The 21,303-nt window shown below is 45.2% G+C and overlaps 1 protein-coding gene across 1 annotated transcript in view; it reads right to left on the bottom strand.

The window, feature by feature from the left end:
- The window catches only part of PCK2 (phosphoenolpyruvate carboxykinase 2, mitochondrial), a 57,708-nt gene extending 36,724 nt beyond the window's left edge, over nucleotides 1-20,984 (bottom strand). Inside the window, exon 1 of the mRNA XM_069238125.1 lies at nucleotides 20,685-20,984. Coding sequence (XP_069094226.1) covers nucleotides 20,685-20,713 — 29 coding nt within the window. The 5' untranslated portion in view covers nucleotides 20,714-20,984. The remainder of the gene's footprint in view (nucleotides 1-20,684) is intronic.
- Nucleotides 20,985-21,303: the final 319 nt, after the last annotated feature.

The raw sequence follows: 21,303 nt of genomic DNA, 5'->3' as shown, positions 1-21,303 counted from the left end.
TCTTAAAAAGTGGCAAGCACCAGACTTGGAAGGGTAAATAAAAAAAAATAAAAAAAAAAAGTTAACAAAAATTCTCACACAAAACCATTGAAATTCAGCAGTTATAGTTAGGGTTAGCTGAAGTAACTACAACTCATGCCCTAAGGTAACTATAACTTGCCTGCTGCTTACCCCCTATAACCACCCTACGTGCTTACAGAAGTCACTCAGTGGGTCTGTGAGTGTGTGCATGAGTACCTCACTGGGTCTGTGAGTGGGTGCATGGCTCCGAGGGGATGCTGGAGTGGATGCATGACTATCTCAGTCGGTCTCTGAGTAGGTACGTGATTGTCAGAGTGTGTCTATGATTGTGTGTTTCAGTGTCTGAGTGGGTCTGTGAATGGGTGCATGAGGGTCTGGGTGGGTTTGTGAGTGGGTGCATGAGGGTCTGTGAGTGTGAGTAGGTATGTAGCGGGTACATACGTGAGTGCGTCTGTGAGTTACTGCATGAGTTTCTTAGTGGGTCTGTGACTGGGTGCATGAATGAGTGGGTCTCTGAGTAGATGAGTGGGTGCATGAGTGTCTGAGTGCATGTGTGTGTGTGTGTCAGTAGCTGTGAGTGATTCGGCCACAAAGGAACCTCACCTGCCCTTTTAACCAACAAGAGTCCACAGCTTTGCACAAAATATCTACACAAGTGGAGTTCTTTCTGCCTCCTTGAATACATTTCCAGTGTGCATTCTATACTACAGCTGTGTAATGGCTCACAAGGAAATGTCACCAGTGAAATTGTGTTCGTTTTGGCAACATGATTGTTCCTGGAGCAGCTTTCTCTAGAATTCTGTGATAGTATGAATCCTCCTATAGAGAGGCCAGCAAGACTACAAAGACGTAAATCTCCACCAATCCAAAGTCCTTTCTTTTATCTATATGAGGTCAGGGCTTCTTTGTTTTGTACAGATGACCTCATTCCTCAGCATCAAGAACGTGCCACCAAAATCGCAAGCAAATGCACTGGAGGTCCCTTTGGCAAGCTGTCCATCATCCTAGCAAAATGCGGGAGGACCTTTGCATACTACTAAGGTGGACGGTGTGGGGCCAAGCGGGCAGAGCTTCCAGGTGATTTGCACATTTACATGCTCGTAGTAATTTAGGGGGAGAACCATGGACTCTGCTTTCACCAGGAGAGGACAAGAAATAACCCACTTGAAACAGTCACATACAGATTGCGCTCCAATAGATCAGCAATGCATTCACCTGCACAAAGGATTTCGGGTTGTTATAGAGGATGGGTGCCACACAGCCCCACATCTCTGGGTCGATTTCACCCCCTGGGGGCCCAGCTCCCTGGTTCCAGCCTTTAAATATATAATCTTTTATTGGGGGGAGGGCACACAGTCCCGTCCCCCCGGACGATTTCGTCCCTGGGTCCCTATCCCCCAGGGCCCAGCCATGTCTCCTTGGTGTCTACCAGGGCACTCAGTCAGCAGCGTTGGGTACCACGGGGAAGCCTAAATGCCCCGCGGTTCCAGCTGGCCCCCTGCCTCCTGCAGGAGCTGGCAATGCTCTTACACACTGGGAGCAGATAAACACTCAGCTCCCTGTCTGTGAGAACAATACTTTTGTCAGTTTCATCGTTAGGCCCCACAGACTCAACATCATCTCAACTTCATCCCTTCGTCTGTCTCATCATTAGATCCCATGGACTCAGCATAATCTACGCAGACGATACTCAGCTGATCCTCTCACTTACTGAATACCCCTCCACCACCAGAACCAACTTCTGCAACACCATGACCACCCTAGCTGACTTGATGAAAACCACCTACCTGAAGCTCAACTCCAAAAACACAGAAGTCCTGATTTTTGGGAAAAACACCTCCATTTGGGACCATAGCAGGTGGCCAGCCGAACTCAGACCCACTCCCATGCCTACAGACCACGGTCACAACCTTAGCATCATCCTTGACAGTGTGCTGACCATGAAGTGGCAGATCAATGCAGTCACACATCTTCCAGGTTCCACCCCCTCTGCATGCTCTGCAGGATGTTCAGATGGATGCAGCCAAAACCAGGAAAACAGTCACCCAGGCCTTCATCACCCGCTGTCTTGACTACGGCAACGTTATCTATGCCAGCATGTCCTCCAAGCTCCTAAAGAGACTCCAGATAATATATAGAACACTGCCACCAGACTTATCCTGGACTGTCCCAGGCACACCCAAATCACCCCCACCTCAGAAACCTCCACTGGCTCCTCGTTCAGAAGAGATGTTGTTTCAAGCTCCTCACGCACGCCTACAATGCCGTACATGATCAAGGACCGAACTACATCAACCACGGTCTACACTTCCACCAACCTATCAGGCACCTGGGCTCTTCCTCTCTGGCCCTCGCCCACATACCCAGAATCCGGTGCAGTCACAGCAGCGGCTGCTCTTTCTCCTACTTCGCTGCCAAGGCCTGGAACGACCTACCCCTCTCCCTCCAAACTGAACCATCACTGGCAGACTTCAGAAAGAGACCTGTCTCTTGGAGAGAGACACTGCACCCCAGCGCCCAGATACACCCAGGGGTGACAGGGACGTGCTCTACAAATGACTGATTGATTGATAGATATATGGCTCCAGGTGGAGGGCCGTGTGGCCACCCCTTCTTTCAATTTTAAGGGCCTGCCCCGGGATGGTGGTGGTCTCTGGGGCTGAGAACAGCCCAGGAGGGGGGTCGTGTGCTCCCCCCCAGTAAAAAAAGAAATAAAGCCCCAGGGAGATGGTGGTCCCCAGGGCTCTTGCAACCCGTGGAGGGGGGGGCCACGTGGACCACCCCCCTTCTCCGAGCACAGGCTGTCCCCAGGAAGGTGGTGGTCCCCAGGGCTCTATATGGCCCAGGAGGGGGGCCGCAAGGCCACCCTATGTGATTAAAAACAAAGCTCCATGGAGGTGGTGGTCCCTGGGGCTTCTTAGAAGCCCAGGAGGGGAAGGTCCAAAAGGCCCGCCTCCATGATTAAAAGCAAGGCCCTGGGGAGGTGGTGGTCCCCGGGGCTCAAAGAGCCTTAGTGGGGGTGGGACCTGTGCGTCCCCTCTTTAAAAAAAAAATAAAAAAAATAATGCCCCCAGGACCTGGCCCACCCAGGCGTCTATTCAAAAGAAGCACGGGAGCCCACCCCTTTTTTTTTTTCCCCCCCCACCAGATTTGCGGATCCACTGCAATTCTCGGCGACAGTAAAAAAATAAAATTAAAATAAAAATGCTTTTTTTGCCCTATTGGGGACCCCAACACCAGAGCTAAGGGCTCAGGGTGTCCCTACTCTACCCCCTTTTCTTTTGATTCTTTTTTACCTTTTTTCTGGGACTCAGCTGAAGCAGAGTTCCAAGATGGCTGCAGACATTTCCTGGTTGATGTGTTGGCAGCCAATCAGATCTCAGCACAAGGGTTTGCTGAGCCTTTGCGTTCCTATATATACAAAATTAGTTTTTTCCTTCAAAATCTCCTAAACTACGGGACAGAATTACACCATATAACAAAAAGGTTTTTTTCTGGACCAAGAGCTACCTTTCTGCCACATTTGGTGTACTGTAGTCATGTTCAAAATCATTACGGAAAAATGCACGGGGGAAATGCATTTTGGGCCCCTGGCCCCTCTTGTTCTCGGCCTCTACTTGACAGATCACTCCAAAACTTTCCAGACAGCAACTGAAGGGAGTATCAAATTTCATGAAGCTTCATCAACAGGCACCAAAGATATAGGCAAGCCAAAAACACTTCTTCTATAGACACTAGATCCTAACTAGAACCAGCTAACTGGGAGACAGACAGACAGATATATTATATATATATATATATACACACACACACACACAAACACACACACATCCATCCATATATCCCACCAGAGCAAAATGAATATCACAGTGGTAAATTAGTGAACGCACACGACGAAGACAGCAAGAACATATACTCCCCTATGGAGTGCTGGAAAAATCTGAAGAATACAAGTTGGCAGACCACGTTCAAGGATGCCACAGGGCAGAAGGTCTACTGGTGGTTAAGGTAGTTTGCCAACGATGTCTTGGGTTCTAGCCTACTAAGGCTCTAGAAACTGGGCCAAGTACAACACTCTCTGCATTTGACTCACATGGTAGCTGCACCTAACTCTCAGGGACCCAAGAGCAAGACGACACATGCTTCTCCAGGAGATAATGTATGGTGCATGAGCTCAAACTCAAAAATCAACACAGTAACTTGAAGTTGCAATCAAGTGTGCAGTTCAATGTTTATCTTTTTAGAAACAAAAGTATCACACAGCAGATCAAAAAAGACTACAAAATAAAACTTACTACACAAGCCAGAGTTGCAATGTTCCCGTTGTGGTGCTACACCCACGGTGGTCCCTGATGCTAATCCTACCCTGAGTGACACCTTGATGACTAACCCCCCACCAGTAGTTAGGGCAGAAGCATGAATCAGATTTAAGTGCAGTCCCAAATATTCCCATAAGCCAAAAGTTCATGTTTTCGTAATTCTGTTATCACTGGTGTTGTTGTTGTTAATGAAATAGTCCTTTATGCTCACCTCAGAGTGATCTGCCAATTTCGTAGTCTTTCCCCTAGGCTGGGACCCATGATGAGAAAAGACAATCATAGGGGCAGTCAAGAAAGCCAGGTGCGCCCTGCTCCTCTGTATGCAAGACTGCTCAGCTTAACTCCATTGTGCAGCGGCCCTGGTGCTAGAGTGCAGGTTTGGGCCTGGTTGTTTTCGCTTCCGGATGGTCGTGGATGGTGTCTGCCTACAATGGGCCTATTGGCTGATGCATGTCCAGGGCCCAACCGGGCAGTACTTGTTACAATGGCAGAGTACACGCTGTTTCAGCCTTGATCACCCTGGTGTCTTCATATGGCAAGTGCAGATCCGACTGGGCCAATACAGGTACAATGTGTGAAGTAGATCCCACCAGAAACATTAGTGAGATACCAGGAGGCTCCTCCACAGCAGGAGTGACTCTTAGCTCACTATCAGGTAGTCAGCTTCCTCTGGATGTTGCTCACTCCTGGGGAGTCAATAGGAATCTCCTCCTGGACAGTCCCCTACAAAAAGTCTCCTACAAAATCAGGCAGACTCTTTCCCTTTATCAGCAGGCAGGAAGACTTCTAGACACTACACACTCAGTTCCTCCAGCAGAGTGCAGACTTCAGGTTATGTCAACTTGCCTCTGAGACACTGGCTATATCTGGCATATTTCAGCCAAGGCACAGAGCAGTCCTTCAGGTACTCTGTGGATCCCTCCCTCTACTGGTGTTGAAGGAAATGGCACCAAATAAGATTGTTTGGCACTTTCATATAAACTTGCTATACAGGATGTTACTGACTGTCTCAGACTTGATAACTGGTTTATGGTGGTTCTTGTTTCAAGTATCTTTCCCAGGCTGCTCTCCAGATACAGCCTTTATGCAGAGTGATGCTTTCTCAGGTAGCAATGGGACTTTCTCCAACTTGGAGCATTCACAACACAGTTACAATGAAGTGTAAGGATTCTGCACCTAGCTGTCATCGGCCTCTTTGAAGCAGTAGTCAGCGATAGACAAAGGAGCAGATCTGACTTAGAAACACCCTCACCATGCACAAAAGGAACTGGAGTCCCATCCCTAATTCCAACCAACAACCACAAGGAAATGCTCAGAAAGAACTAATCAGCAGTCCCTTAAAAGCAAAAGTCCTCATGGAATTTCTAAAGGTACACATGACTCCTTGCTGCGCATTGGATCTTCACCCTTCAGCTATAGTTATGCAAGCAATACATTTCCACTGTCTGGAGAAGCTTTTTTCATCACCCATCTTATGCCATGCCAAGTCAAGGGTATCTAAAATAGATTACACTAGGTTTAGTACTCAGGCTTACTCACACACAATACTGTACTACTACTGTACTTGTGCTACTCACACACTGCACATAGGATGCATGGCCAACATTCTGGGCATGTCCATAACAGTGGACCCTTTAACTAGAGGACCCTTCTAGCCTCAGTGACATATTATTATTAGATATTTGTAGAGCGCATGGCTACCCAGAGGCCTCCCAGCGCTAATGCCGGACCGTTGAACAGATAAAGCTGACAGGCTATAAAGGAAAAAGAAAGGTCTTGAGCTTTTTACAAAACGGAAGTTCTGAGTTTTCTGATCGAAGCGCCAGTGGTAAAGAACTCCATAGGTGACCCGCCTTGAAGGCAAATGACCTGCCTCCCCATCTTACTTTATTAAACCGAAGTGTATTGATAAAAGAAGCAGAGGAAGATCTGAGTGATCTCTGGGGGTTGTAAGGAGTTATAATATGCCTGAGAAAGGCCAGACCCCCTATTGTGGAGTGCACGATGCACGTAGCAGGCGGCTTTTAAGTTAATGCTCTGTTCAATGGGGACCCAGTGAAGGGAACACAGAGCAGATTTAGCAGAGTGGTGTCTCAGGGTACCCGTTAGAAGGCGGGCAGCAGCATTCTGCAACACCTGTAGTCTCTTTAGCACAAAGGAAGGAGAACTGAAGAACAAAACATTCCCATAGTATAGGCGAGACAGTATCGGGCCTTGACAATGAGCCTTTTAGCTACAAAGGGAAGAAATGTGAAAATCTTCCTACAAGTCCTCAGTAAGTAAAAGCAAGTAGCCGCCAATTGTTTTCAAGTGGCATTCCATTGCGAGGCGAGAGTCCAGACAAAAAACTAGACTCTTTATATTATGTTTGGGCAAGAGAAGGTCATTTAGTCCAGCTGAGACTAAGGTAGGGGGCTTCATACATGAAAAACTTCCTACCAACATAACCTTCGTTTTTTCCTGATTTAACTTGAATTTGCTGTTTACCATCCATTTAGCGACATCGGATAGGCATGAAGAGAGAGTGGCAAAGTCTGAGCCGGCCCCAGTAGAAAAAAAAAAAAAAAAAAAATCAATTGAGTGTCATTGGCATAAGATACAAGACACAATCCATGGGGTTCCATGATCTTTGCCGAGGGGGGTGGGGGGAGGGGCATATAAATATTGAAAAGCATAGGGCTTAATGAGAAACCCTGTGGAACCCCACAGGTCAGCGGAAAGGTATCAGAATAATAGGACTGATCCAGGACTTGAAAAGTTATTTGACTCGGATATGAGGAAAGCCAGTTGAGGCAGGTACTTTCAATTCCCATTTGAGAGGCTTTGCAAAGAAGAACTTTATGATCTACGGTGTCAAAAGCGGCGCTTAGATCTAATAAAATGATTGCTGCATGTCCGCCATCATCCACACATCGTCTAGTGTCTTCAGTGACAGCCAACAAGGCTGTTTCGGTGCTGTGGAGCGGTCTGAATCCCATTTGGGTATTATGAAGAAGATTATGTTCCTCTAGAAAACCTGGGAGTTGATATGTTTCTCAATTATTTTTGACCAAATGGGAAGAAGAGCAATTGGTCTATAGATAGATAGTAGAGTTGTCAAGATTTTTTTTTTTTTTTTTTTTTTAAATAGAGGCTTAACTACTGCCTGTTTCCATTGTTGTGGGACATGCCCATGTAACAACAAGTCATTCAAAATGTTTATTAGCACCGATGATATAATTTCGGATCCTAGAGCTAAGACAGAAGGGGTGGGGGGGGGGGGGGAAGGGTCCAGAGAAGATCCGGATTTTATGGAGCCCATATATTTATCTACTAGATCTTTAGTCAGAGGCTGGAAAGCTGAGAGGGAGGCTCGAGGGGGCTGATCGTCAGGATGAAGGACAAACTCATTCTCAGTGCAAGAATTACTTCGAAACATTGCTTGGATGTCAGCAATTTTCTTTTGAAAGAAACAGGCTAAGTCATTAATATGTGCCTGAGAGCCCTCTACTATGTTCTTGACCGGAGGAAGCTTAGTCATTTCCTCAAAGATAGAGAATATCTCTCTAGGAGAGTGTGAGGATCGTTCGATCCTGGAAGTATAATGGAAGGCTTGTGCCGCCTTAATTTCCGAATGGAAAGATCGAATCATATTCCTATCATTTCTTTTGAGACCAGGATCGTATGATTTCCTCCACTTTCTCTCCATCTGCTTACATTCTTTTTTTTTTTAAGTCCAGCAGATGGGAAGTAAACCAAGATAAATTATTTTTCCGAAAGGTCTTAACCATAGTTCTAGTGGGTGGAATAATATCTGGGGCAGAGGTCATCAAACTGGGGGGTGGGGGGGTGCAGACTCTAGCCAAAAGAAGCATTATACAGATAACAGGCCTTTGTTTTAAGCTGAAGCATGTTACTGCATTCTTAAAAAGGTAACAGTACTTAAGTGCAATGCTTAAATAGGTATAGACATATTCAAAGATTGCCATCTTTGGGGGGGGGGGGGGGGGTGCGGCGGCATTAAAAAGTTTGGAGACCACTAATCTAGGGATTCCAGAATCCATTTGTTAGCGAGCTAACTTAAAAAAGCAGAGCTTTACCTACTAAGGATGCCGAGCAGGTATGTCTGCTAGTCAGGTCCGCTGCGTGTCCCGCTTTATTGGCTCTTTTTTGGGGCACAGGAAGCAGGAAACAACAACTAGACGGCACACAAAGATGGTGGTTCTGTTTGGCACAAGGAACTGGTTGGAAAATGGCAGCCGGAATGAGCAAGCAGTAAAAAGTGCACACACTAGAAAACAGAATTCCCTGATGGCCCAGGTGTCTCTGAACACAGGCACTGGGTCCTCTGGGAGAAATGCGTGTCCAGAATATTTAACAACAAGGTTTAATAAAGTGCAGAGATTATTTATAAAAATGAATAATTTAAGAGCAAATGCGAGCATGCTAACTTAAAGAAGCAGAGCTTTACCTACTAAGGATGCCAAGCAGCTCTATGCCTGCTAGGCAGGTCCCACTATAGAAATTGGGAACTAGGGAAATTGGTCTGGTCACTTTATTGATCTCCAAAACACAGTACACTGCCACCACCACATTATGCGCTATACCTCAGATAGAAACATTAGTACTCTATTCACTGTGAAGGCACGTTTGGTGTACCCCTCCAGATCACCGGATGGGTCTAAAGCCTCACATAGATGGGTACATGTATTGCAGTTATCTATAGTGGGAACCATCCCAAATGGCAAGCACATAGTTAATATTCTATGCTTATCCTGAGGTCCCGTATGGGGAAATATTGCTTCCAGTGCGTTTATTTTTTGAGCTAACCAAAACGGAATCTTCTCGTTTGGCGGGTACTTTACCCATGATCGAATGTATAGTCGCCGGATTAATGTCAGGTATTACTGCATGTGGTTGCGCCAGAGCAGCACGTGCTGGGTTTGTGTTTAATGTTTGAATTACAAACTGTACTAAATCGCCTGTATATTGCCGTAAGCTCATCATATAAGAGATGGACTTCAGATGCTGTTAAGTTAGCTGCGGCAAGGTGAGGTGTATAAGTGGCAAATAAAAGCCAGGTAGGACCATCATTACTTAGAGGACCTAACCTAATGTGTAGAATTGTATGGGGTAGGGCGCCATCAAGCCAATTATTATTTTCTTGATAAGATAGAGGTATTTCTAGATATACATATGCTTTGCATTGTGTAGGTAAGTTTGCAGGTGTATAGTGATGAAATGTATTTGTGTTCACATCCGCTGCTGGAAATGAGACCCAAGAATAAAAATAAATCTGTTCTATAGGCTGGGTGAACCTCAACAAAAAATGTAACTGGACCCCCCACACCCTCATGGGTCGTTCGGCCATGTGCCAATAAATGAGCAGTAAGGGGTGGTCGCATATTAACTGCAATTACTACCTTTTGCGGATTCGCCATGATGAATGGTTAATTTTATTCAGAGATCAGCACACCAAATGGGGATTATCCTTTTAGAGTTCAAGCTTGAACAACCTACAGTGTTAGTTAGGTTCTCCCTACTTAGCTGAGGAGGAGAATCCTCAATATCACGGATGTCTCCGCATATAGTAAAGGTGTCTTTGTATGTAGTGAGACAGAGATACTCAGGAGGACCCGAAAATTAGAGCCTGACCAAACATTGGCGGTGCCATGTCGCGTAGGCTCTCATTATCCTAATGAGACTACTGGATTTGGGTGGCAGAATCACTTGGGCTGTGGGGGACTGAGTCTAAACCCACTACCGGTGACACCTGTTGGCCTAATCCGGGTTTTTCTCTGGCTAACTAGCAGTGCCTCATCTCCACCCAAGAGCAGGGATGATTGGGCAGCCGAGCGCATGACACAATTGATTCTTCAGGGAAATTGTGGTTACTCAGATCGCATCTGTTTCTCTCAGTTACATTAGTCTCACATATACAAGGACAATCAGAGGCAGAATATATTTCAATAAGGTTTTCCTGAAGGAACTGCATCTTAGATAATAAAGCATGTACTGCAATAACTAGGACGATGAAGCAGGACAGGATTAAAATTCCGACAAGGAGAGTAGAACATAAAAATAAACGCTACCATATTGTCACTATAATTATTAGAATAATTCCTACCTAGGCTACGTTGGAGCATAGCATGTTAAGCTCTTGTTCTGCCCTTCAGGTTCCCATGGGGAGACATCACCCCTCATACCTGAGAAAGAGGCCTGTAGTCTACATAAGCAGCTGCAGCGAAGCACTCAGCAATCAGCATACAGTTGCGGTCAGCTGGCTGGAATCTCCCTCTAACGTACAGTGGTCAAGGTAGTGCTTTTATAATAAAATAGCTGATGTTCCAAGAAAGGATCCCTACGTACGAGTGTGTATGTTTCTATGAACACTAGATAAAAAGCGTTACCATGTTTGCTGGCAACCTACCTTACTGCAGCCTTGAGAAAAGCACAGAGTGAAAGAAATGTCTTGTTTAAGAACGCAGTGCTGGCCTAGGCAAAGAATAGCTAGATAAAGAAATTAAAACAAGACCGCAAATGTGGCTATTTTAAAAATAATAAGCGAAGCTGAATAAAATATATCTAGGTTGACGTGCACAGGGGCAGGCCTAGTTCACTGAAATAACGTGTATGAAGCTATACCTAAAATGGCTACACAACAAGGCCACTGCATACATGCGGTTAGAATGACACTCGAGCTAAAATAAAAGTCGGGCTACCAGATGGGCACTCAGGACAGGGAAACACGCTCATATATTCTCATTCCCACACAAGTCTCCTAATTAAAAAAATGGTGAAGAAGCTATGATTTCGAAAAGGAACAAACACATAAAGAGAAAAGAAAGCCATTGACAAGAAATTGATACCGACAAGAAAGCCAACCAAGGGCTGACCCAAAGCAGACTACATTATGTTACTGTCCACAACAGGTCTTCAACACCAGCTAAAGCTTCTGGAGGTGAGACCTTAAAACATTTTTTAATAATAAATAATAATAATAGTCGGGTGTGGTGGGCTTCTCACGCTTCAGGGGGGTGGAATTTAATTAAATATCTACTTGTCGATGGGACATGTTGCTTCATACATCTACTTGTCCTGTAAAAAATATCTACGTGTCCCTTTGGTGCAATGTAGTATGGAGACATATTATGGCAGCAATCTCCTTATATAAATCTTTGGTAATAGCCTCTCTGATTATGCCAGGGCTAATTCTATAGCAGAAATTGAATACTAGCAATTTCCTCATTTTGCCACCTTCATGCAACCCTACATGCTGGGGCTGGAGGTTGCGGTAGGCAATAGTTCCAGGGTTGGCAAAGCCCGTTTAAATCTGTGCAAACCTCCTAACTTGCATGTTTTAAGGGTTTTCACAAACTCTTCTTTAATTTTTTCCCATACTGAGAAAGGTTGGAAACTTACTCTTGACAAGGACCAGAAGTAAAACTTCTTCCAGGGTTGGGGGGAAAAAGTGGTTGGAGGGAAATTAACTTGTAAAAGCTTAAAATATTTTCGCATAAGCAAGTCTACACCTGCATATTTGATCGTGCTTAAAATACAGTACACAGATATTTTCTAGGAGTAAGATTTCCTGGTCTGCTTCTGTAAATTCAGTGAATCCATGAAATATGTAAATCTGCACTAATAAAAAGACAAATGTTAGGTGCACATTTATGACTTTCTTTAAGAATTGTGCCCCTAGCTAGGTCTGGCATTAACCGAGACCTTTTGTTTTTGTTAAAATTCTCTTTCTTTCTATCCATCTATCTGCTGGCTTCACTGTGAATGACTGCAGCCTGCCCTTTCACAAGGAGTATAATGGCATAACTACTTTTTATGTTCAGTGTCATGAACTAGTATGGCAATGCATGCTTTTTTAGACCAACAAGTCTTTTTTCCTTTTGCCAGTGTTTGTTACAACAGAGATGGCCCAGCAGCTCCTATAACAAAGTTTTACAAAAGCCATCTCAAAATGAGACGTGTGTTGACAAAACCAAACCGTGATCACCAAAGTCAGATCTATTGGCTTTGCCAGTGCTTGTTTATTTTCATGTTTCCCACAATCTTATCAAAACCGGTTCCACTGACTTTCCATTATGAATATTGTTTGAAAATACTAGCATACATCAACACATTTTACTCAATGATGTTTCAAAGAAATGGTACCTACAAATTCACAGTAGTTTAGAACCATCCCCCAGTTGAATTATTTTGTTAACTTTTTATTTAGAAAACAAAGAATCATCTAACTTGCTTTCAAGCTTCTGCAAATATTTTCACAATCAGAGAGCATTATATAGCCTCTTATTAAACTTTGCAAACGTGTGTACACTTTTTTTTTTACTGGAACTGCTATCAGTAATGCACACCCGACTGACATTTATTTAGAGCGCTCACCCTAAAAATAAAAGCTTTGTGTTAATCATACCATAAATACAAGTTCCATCAACATTAATATAGGGAAACAAATATTACCCCTTTCCTGCTCCACAATGTGTCCTGGGCGTTGGGCTATAGGAATTCCACACCCCTGTGCCTGTATGCCCTGTTACCACTATACATGCCTCACTAATGATAACTGCACTCCTGTTAGTAAGTCATTTTCACTGCAAAGTGACCTTGGTGCTGCAGATTTTTTTTTAAAGCAACACCTACGTGCATAATGAATCTGTGCAGCGAGATACTCTTCAAGCTGCAAAAGCAAGACACATTGAAATATGCCATGCGAAAATCAGTTTTCTCAGGTCACTATTGCAAAGCTTCGATTCCTAGCCACCATTAGACAGTTCAGAGATTGGCAATGGGGTTCTTTGTTTTACCATCCTGCCACAGTTGTGCTTGCTTGCTCTCTGTGAGTGGGATGAGACAATCGAGTGTGGGTCTGCGCCAGAATATGCCAGAGGACTGAGATAACCACAGTAATACACTGTACTGAGCCGGACTGGCTTTTTCCAGGGGGCTTCGGTTTGGGGTCTGACAATTTCCAGCTGGGCCCTTTCGGTCCCATTCTGTTCAAGGCCTTCTTGGGGGCTGGTTTGAACATTTTTGCAAGGGTGGATTCCGTTTTATGGTCGAATCCTGAGAATGTGTACAAGTATGGTCAGACAGCCCATTCCTAGGTGTGCTGTGTCAAAGAGAGAAGTTGCCCTTAAAATATTGAGTGCATGCATGCTTGCATTTGCCCATCATAAGTTGTGGAATTGAGACAATGTGCTCCAGAAGTAGCTCTTTGTTAGTCAGTCCTGAGTGTATGTTGTGTAAATGAGACCGACTGTCCCAGCCATGAGAGTAACATTGTGAAGTTGAGACTAGCTGTCCTGGACGTACCTGTGTGATTCTGTGTGTGATGGGGTGGCACGATGGTTTTGTGGGATGGGCACAGACTGTCTCACTGCAAGACTGCATTCGTATAGAACAGCTCTTGCCCATAGGTTGTGGGCTTGAAACAGAACCTGCCAGCTGTGCATGACTGCTGGGGTGTGTGACAGCCAATATTCAATGGTTGTGGGCAGTGCTTTAAATGGACAGATACTCTCTGGTACTGAGTACATGCACTTCAATTTGAAGGGGAGAGTACCTGCACTTTTCTGCTCTGCTGCAATACATTTAATAGGGGAGTACTAGCACTTCTTAGTAACAAACAGGTACCCTAAAGAGTGAGTACCTGGACTTCTGTAGTTCCATTTAAAGCACTGGTTGTGGGATTGAAAAAGGCATTCACAACAATGTGCGTCAGTGAGAAGGTTAACCCCCACTGTGTGTTGTTGAAATGAGATAGCCTGTCCCTATGAACTTGCTTTAACATAGGTGGCCAGCAATGCTGCAGGGAGAAGACTTGATCTGAAGGACAAAGACAATGAAGGATCGTCGTGGAAAGTGTCTTATTTGAATTACTTCAAGGCCACGATATTTTATAAATACCAACTGCCCCCGTTGTACTTTGTCTTCTCGGTGATGCCGTTTATTCGGTTTGTATCATCTAAGAATGAAACAGACTTTAAAGTTAGGATTAAAGTATGCATTATGGCTGAGCCCCAATAGTGAGCACACAACTTTATAAAAAAGTAATTTATGTCAACCACTATGCTGGAAACTGGAATCACTTTTCTGTACAGGAAGCAGCACCCCATCATGCAAAGGTGAAGAATTTTGATTGAAATCAACCTGTAAATTTAGAATGTGTGGAAAAGTGATAATTGGGACAGAAATAAGTGCGGAAGAGATGCAGATTTATGTGAGGGTAGTAAGATACCAGGAGAGAATCTCTAGCCGCTGACAGTAAGTAAAACTCAACCAGTTGCTACTGCAGTGTGATAAAGAAGACTGACTGCCAAAAGAGGAGGCCAAGAAGGCCACGCACTCATGGTACCCAGGTGCAATAGGTTCAGAGGAGGTGTTCTTGCTAGATGATTGCCTGGAACCAGGGCACAAAAAGCTGGGACTTCCAAGCAACCTACTGATTCCTCCTAGAACTGTATGTGCCACAAACCATAGATATACCAATCAAAAAAAAAAAGGCAAGGACAAAAAAGGAAAGGGGTTTTAAGCCATTTTCTCAACGTCTGGTAGATAATATTGCTAGATCCCTCAACTGTAAAGAGGATGAGGGTCCAGAGACAGGGTCTCGCCATCCTAGAGGGTAGCACTTCTCTTGGCAGCAGTGTGTGCTCTCCAAGACTCTTCCCAGGCCATTGATTATTAAAGGAGTTGTAACGAAGACCAACCTTTAGTGTGTAATGAGGATTTCTTTCATGGAGTCATCAGGAATTGATTAGAAGTATGAAGGGGAAGGTCTGCACGAGCTCAGAGAGTGTGTAATTGCCTCCATAATCCAATTGCAGAACCAAATAGAACATCTTCAGAATACAACTTGGACTACATTCACCTTTGAAACATCCCAGTGTTGCCTGAATTATCCCTATACCCTTTTTAACATAGGTTCTCCTGCCTGCCCTAGCTTCCCAAGTGACTATTAGCACAGCCTACAGACTATCAACCAAGACAGTGAAAGGGGAAGGTGCTAAACGAGGCATTGATGGTTGAGCAGAGTACTGCAGCAGCTTAGGAGGTGATCCTGGGAGCTTTTCAGAATGAGAGGATGCTTAGGTTCTCCGACTACAGCAGGGTCGCCATGAGATGGCACGGCACCATCAAGTACAGAGTTTTAAGAAAGGCTTGATTGCCGTAAGCATGGAGTAATCGTTAGGGCATCCTGCGTGACTGAAGGTGGTTTCTAAGGACAGGAGTCATTTATTTCACAAACTGAGGCAATGGGGTCCTTTCTGTTAATACTGCTGTGTGCAGTGGGGTGATCAGAGGGTGGCAAAGGGTTCTTAGCTGTCTAACAGGATCTATCGTTTTATGTATCATGCCAGCACCTCTAGGCCTTGTAAGGCTTGATGGAGTTACAGATGCCTGCAGAAAAGTTTTGTATTTTTATTTTCCTGCGCTGATCGTCTTATTAGTTAGGGAGAGGACGCTAGCGGAGGTTGGGTGCAAATTTTTGTGAAGGAACTTAAGCCTTCTAATTAGAAGTTTGTAATAGGCTTCCTTAAATTGTCTAACGTTATAATATAGCGGGCAATTCCGCCCCAAATAAGTTTTAAAATCCCATTTAACAAATCGTTTTCATTTACTTTAGTAAAAAGTTCGGTGACATCACAGAGAAGGAAGTAAGCCTTGCGATGTCATGGCACTCCCTGGTAGCTTGATACAAAATGGTGCCACTCAGTTAGAGGTAGTTTATCCTGTATAATACCTGAAAGACTGACAAATGGGGCAGTTTTGGAAAACAAAGCATACTTTTTTTCAAAGATAAGTATGGTTACCCATGCACTGCATTATATTTCTCACTTACACAGCGCATTAATACTAATAGTGTTCCCCTGAAGCACTGCACCAAGTGTCGGCCCTGCCCTCCCTGGGCGCTTGAGCACTTTGTAGACACAGCCTGGCGCAGCTATTCTGTGCACATGGTCCACCAAGGTCCTGTCAGGAGATATGTAAACACGCACAGCTCTGTGCTGTAACAGCAAGAGTGCTGTCGTTCTGATGTAAGAACTCTACTGATTAGGTTTGTCATCCATAAAAATACCACATATATCGTAATTCACGTTGTTGTCAAATGGTAACTCTTTAGTAGCTCGTTGCTGACACGAGGGATTACGTCCTGTCTGCCTGATGGTTCCCTGCTAGTTACTACACTATATTCTTTGTCTCTGTGGTGAGCTGCCTTTATAACTTGTGGCTGTGCCTTGAGCCCGGTTTGTTCAACGTGGAAGTTCGCCCATGTCCAAGTAACTGACTAACTGCAAGGTGCACTCTACCACGTTTCACGAATGCAGAGGATACTGCTTTTTTCCAAGCATCTATACCAAACAAGGCGCATAGCACTTCACAGACCGGTTCTTCCTGACATCTCTCCAAGAATGCAACAGAATGCATATGATTGACAGTAACAACACAGAATGATGACATCCACTACTGTCAAAGACGTTGGAGTGCTAGGGATGGGCAAACCTAGGGGTCCGGAAGGCACGTTTTCAGCTCTCCAGCAGCACGTTCTGCAGCCAACACATTGGCCTGGGCTGTGCTGGCGTGCTACGTCATCACACAGAGGCCAAAGCAGCGTGTGTGCCGCGCAACTTACGTCTAAGGCTGGCCGACTGCCCGATGAACCGATCCGAACATTACGTTCTGGACAGGGACCTTCGCTCTGTCAACAAGCTCCCGTTCAAAACGTGACGCACTTCTGGGTCCAGGCCGACTGACACTGGAAAGGTGCCCTCTACTACAGGTTGAATGTGTGAAGCGTAGTGCTGGTCGGTGTGGCGCTGCCAGGAAGCGGCATGATATAATATTGGTTTGCGAGCTTCCTATCACATACGTATACTACATACTTAATATTATTACGTCTTGTCGCACATTTTCCTAGAAACACACGCTGTTACAATGAATCCAAAGAAAGTCGAAGGATTTCGCTTGCATACATGATAAAGTAGGCCTATGTCGCATCGTTCCAGTGATCTCTAGGTTTCGCACAGATCTTCGCAACAGGCGCTGTCTGTTATACCTGCTTGCTTTTTAATAAAAATGTAACTGGTATTAGCCCCAAAAACACAATTGCATTTGTATTTGTATAGCGCTTACCCCTGACGAGACTATAAAGAAAACTTTAACTCGTGAACATATATATTTGTTCACGTGTCATGTACACTTCTCTGTGGAGAAGAGAATGAGTAACAAATGTACGTGTGCGCGCTGTTATTTATTAAAACTGAAAAAAGAAATTAATAAAAAGGACACGTCAGATGCGAGTTTAGTCAATCGGAGGAGCCGTTGCCTTCTGACCCCTTGCAGTCCCCCTAATGAGAGTCACTTAGAAGTGCTCCTGTTTTCAGTGATTTTCAATGTTGTCAACAAAACTGTCAGGCTGCACAACGACAGGCGGTGGGAGCGGGCGGGACGGAGGGGTGAAAAAGGGACAAGGAGGGGTGAAAAAGGGACAAGGAGGGGTGAAAAAGGGACAAGGAGGGGTGAAGGTTTAAATTTAAACAGTTGCAGATTTGCACGTTTTATCTACAGTCATAACTTTTTCATTGCACTGCATATCAGTGATGCATTAAGCAGGGCCTTTTAAAGCACTAGCATGCTTGCAAGTGAGAATGTACTCTACGGATTGAATAGATGTGGAAATGCCTTAGTTGTAGATTTGTTTTTTTAACAAAATAAATATGGATACATGCAAATAAATGTTCAAAAATAAACATGGAAAAATACAGACAGAAATGTCTTGAAATAAATACCATAAAACTGTAATCCCCATTTGTAGCAGAGCAACATTTGCTCAAGGCACATCATCAGCCTTCTAAAGCAAGGATGGCGTGCTTATGCAGAGTGCTTGCTGTGTCACTGCTCATAGCAAGTACTGGCGAACAGAGTAGGGTGTCTATCGCCACAGTGTGCTTTATCCTTGTCCCCAGGACTCAGACCTCCAATTACCTGATAGGTACTCTCATTTTTCATTACGATATAACTCCTCAGGCGTTTTCTTCTTCTTATGCGAGTTTAAGAGTCTTCACTCCTGTCTCCTATATCACTTATATGTCTCTTCCCTCCCATCTTATGATACCACCTCTAGAACCCACAAATTCTTGTACCTATGCATCAACAACCCTCTCGTCCGCACCAGAGCCCTTGCAGTGTGATTCACTCAAAGGGACCCCTCACACACTGTTCCCAAATACAGGATTGACACCACCCACAAAGTGGCATCACACCTGACACACCCACTTGCGCCCCAAAACCTTCTGATGTCCAAGCTAAGGGTTTTTGCACATGTAAGCCACTGATCTGGACCCCTGCATCTATAGATGTCAGTGAAACATGCGGACCACAACACATTCAAATGTCACACAGATAGCCCAGTGCCTTCTGTTATGAAAATTCATGGACTACCACACTTTCTGAGATCACCACCAGGGACTCGCAATCCATGTCCCGTCTCCAGATAGACTGACTAATTTCCTCCTACATTCCTAGAGCCCCAAGATCATAGAAAAACCGAGGTGAGCCGTCACATCGTCCTACGCAAACCCTTTGCTATCACACCCACGGGCCTAACTGATTGACAGCATTCACAGGCACTCACGGCCCTCCTACTTCGGACATCAGCATCAGGAACCTGTGGCTCTTTCATACCCCTCCACAATGACCCTCGCCTTGTTTGATCCAATCGTAGGAGTCTGACACCGTTGGACAACAAACACAAGGCTTTTCACACCTTCCAATACACCTCAGGAGCCCTCAGATTTGATAGTGCCAAGAGACATGCTCACGCCTTTAAAACCAACCTTGCACCCTCACACATATTTATATTGCACACAACTACCCTCACTCCCTCAAATAAACTAGTGGAGACCTGTAAATGGGCTCATCCCGGAGACTCTAGTAGCATTTCGTTACACTTTGTTATACCACCTACACACCAATAAAGACCTTCTTACATTTTCCAAAACACCCATGTGAACCCTTATACCTTAGTCCACTAGGAGACTTACCACTCACCTTCACCATCAAAAGGGACCCTCATATGATGGTAGGTACTGGTGTACTGTCCAAAGGTACCTTATGCCTCCATATCACATTCACACACCTATAGGAGCTCTCATACCATTAAACCGCCTTGTCACGTCTCCCTCAGCCATCCCTATAACTTTTGATGCAACCCATATATATCCCCCACAACTTTCAGAACCACCCCTGGAAATCCTCTTACTTTATTATTCCACTTAGAGCCCCGCATGCCTTTCTGTTACACCCAGAAAAGCCCTCATCAATCAATCAGTCCATTTATAAAGCGCACTACTCAACCGTTAGGGTCTCAAGGCGCGGGGGGGAGGCTACTGGTCGAACATCCACGTCTTGAGGCGTTTCCTAAACGTCAGGAGGTCCTGAGTCTGGTGAAGGTGGAGTGGTAGGGAGTTCCAGGTCTTGGCGGCTTTTTTAAATCTGAGTACAGCGAAACTCATGCTTTCCTATACAAGCAATGATGGCCCTCAAATGAACATAGCTTCCTCATAAAGTACTTGCACCAACAGTACTAACCCGGATACCTGCTTAAACCACACAAGATGACCCCTGTACTTTCCTGCCACTCGTAGGGGCTATCAACCACTTCTAAACTAAACTTAAGAACGCCTATCCTTTCGAATCCAACACACTTGTACTACCGTACCATCGTATACCACCTGTAGAAAGTGCATACTATTTCATACCACCGATAGGGACCCTCAAAGCGTACTACACATCCTCAGATCTACCACCCTGGCCCATGGCCATCCTCATGCTGTTTTACACCACCCTTATAAGGTGTACAGTATGAATCCATGTCACCAAGGTTTGAAGGCTCCATTCCCAGGCATTTATGTTACAATCACATGTATTCTGGTAGTTGCAGTCTTGGCCTACATCTTTAATACCAACCGTATGGAATGGCCAGGATTATAAACGTTTGCAAAGTTAAAGCAGAGCGGAAAATGCTCATCCTTAGTGCCATGGATTCAGCTGGTCAGCCTTCTGCCCGTGCTATCCGTTTACTGTCCTCACAGTGTACGTATACTAAGCACCGGACGCCTCATATCTTACGCTGCTCTGGTGAACCGCAGACCTCCCCATACCACGCAGAGGCCCCTTATTACCTTCTGCTCTCACAGAGCTCTCGTGTTACCTAGATAGAACTTCAAGTCCCAAGATGCAAAGCAAAAATACTGGTCTGGGCGAATTTCTCGGAGCTGGGCCAGGGAAACTTGAGAGCTCGATATGGCTCTTCCGTACAGGAGTGAAGGAAATGATAGCACTACTCACCCCAAAATCCGTCCGTAGAAGGTGGGCATTTTGTGAGCCCCCGATCACCGTCTCTGCGCCTCCCTCCGCAGACCGGTCAGCACCCCGCAGCTGGAGTGAGACAGGCGGCAGCAGAGAGGTTGGAAACTTGGAAAGGAGCGTCAGCTGAGGATGACGGGACACACAGAGGACAAGAGACTCAAGGGCAGTCAGGAGACCTAACGCGGGGGACGGGACAACTTGGGAAGCCCAGGTGACTCGGGACCTTTTGGAGCAGTCTTGAGAGGGAAGCTGAGTCCAGTATTTACCGGTAGGGGCTGGACCGTGGACCAGGGGGCGCGGACGGAGGAGGAGGAAGAGGAGGGGTAAGAAGAGGATGTAAAGAGGAGGAGGAGACGGAGGCGGCCTGCAGACACCGATAGGAGAATCTTTCGAACAATGGCCAGAGAGAGAACGTGAGAACATGACATACTAGAACATGAGAGTGGCATAATCTCACGGTGGTTTGAGTTGAGCAGCCAGCCCAGGCCTTTTAGCTCGCACCGCGTTGTATTCTGGGAATTGTAGCTTCGCTTTTAGCCTAATATCAAGGGACTAAAGTTGCATCATGCAAAGCAGACATCGGTGCCTAGTTTTCTAC

The sequence above is a fragment of the Pleurodeles waltl genome, chromosome 6 (genome assembly GCF_031143425.1).
Source record: "Pleurodeles waltl isolate 20211129_DDA chromosome 6, aPleWal1.hap1.20221129, whole genome shotgun sequence".
In the NCBI taxonomy this organism is placed as follows: domain Eukaryota; kingdom Metazoa; phylum Chordata; class Amphibia; order Caudata; family Salamandridae; genus Pleurodeles; species Pleurodeles waltl.
Note: the sequence above shows the minus strand (reverse complement) of the source record. Positions and strands in the feature narration are given on the sequence as shown.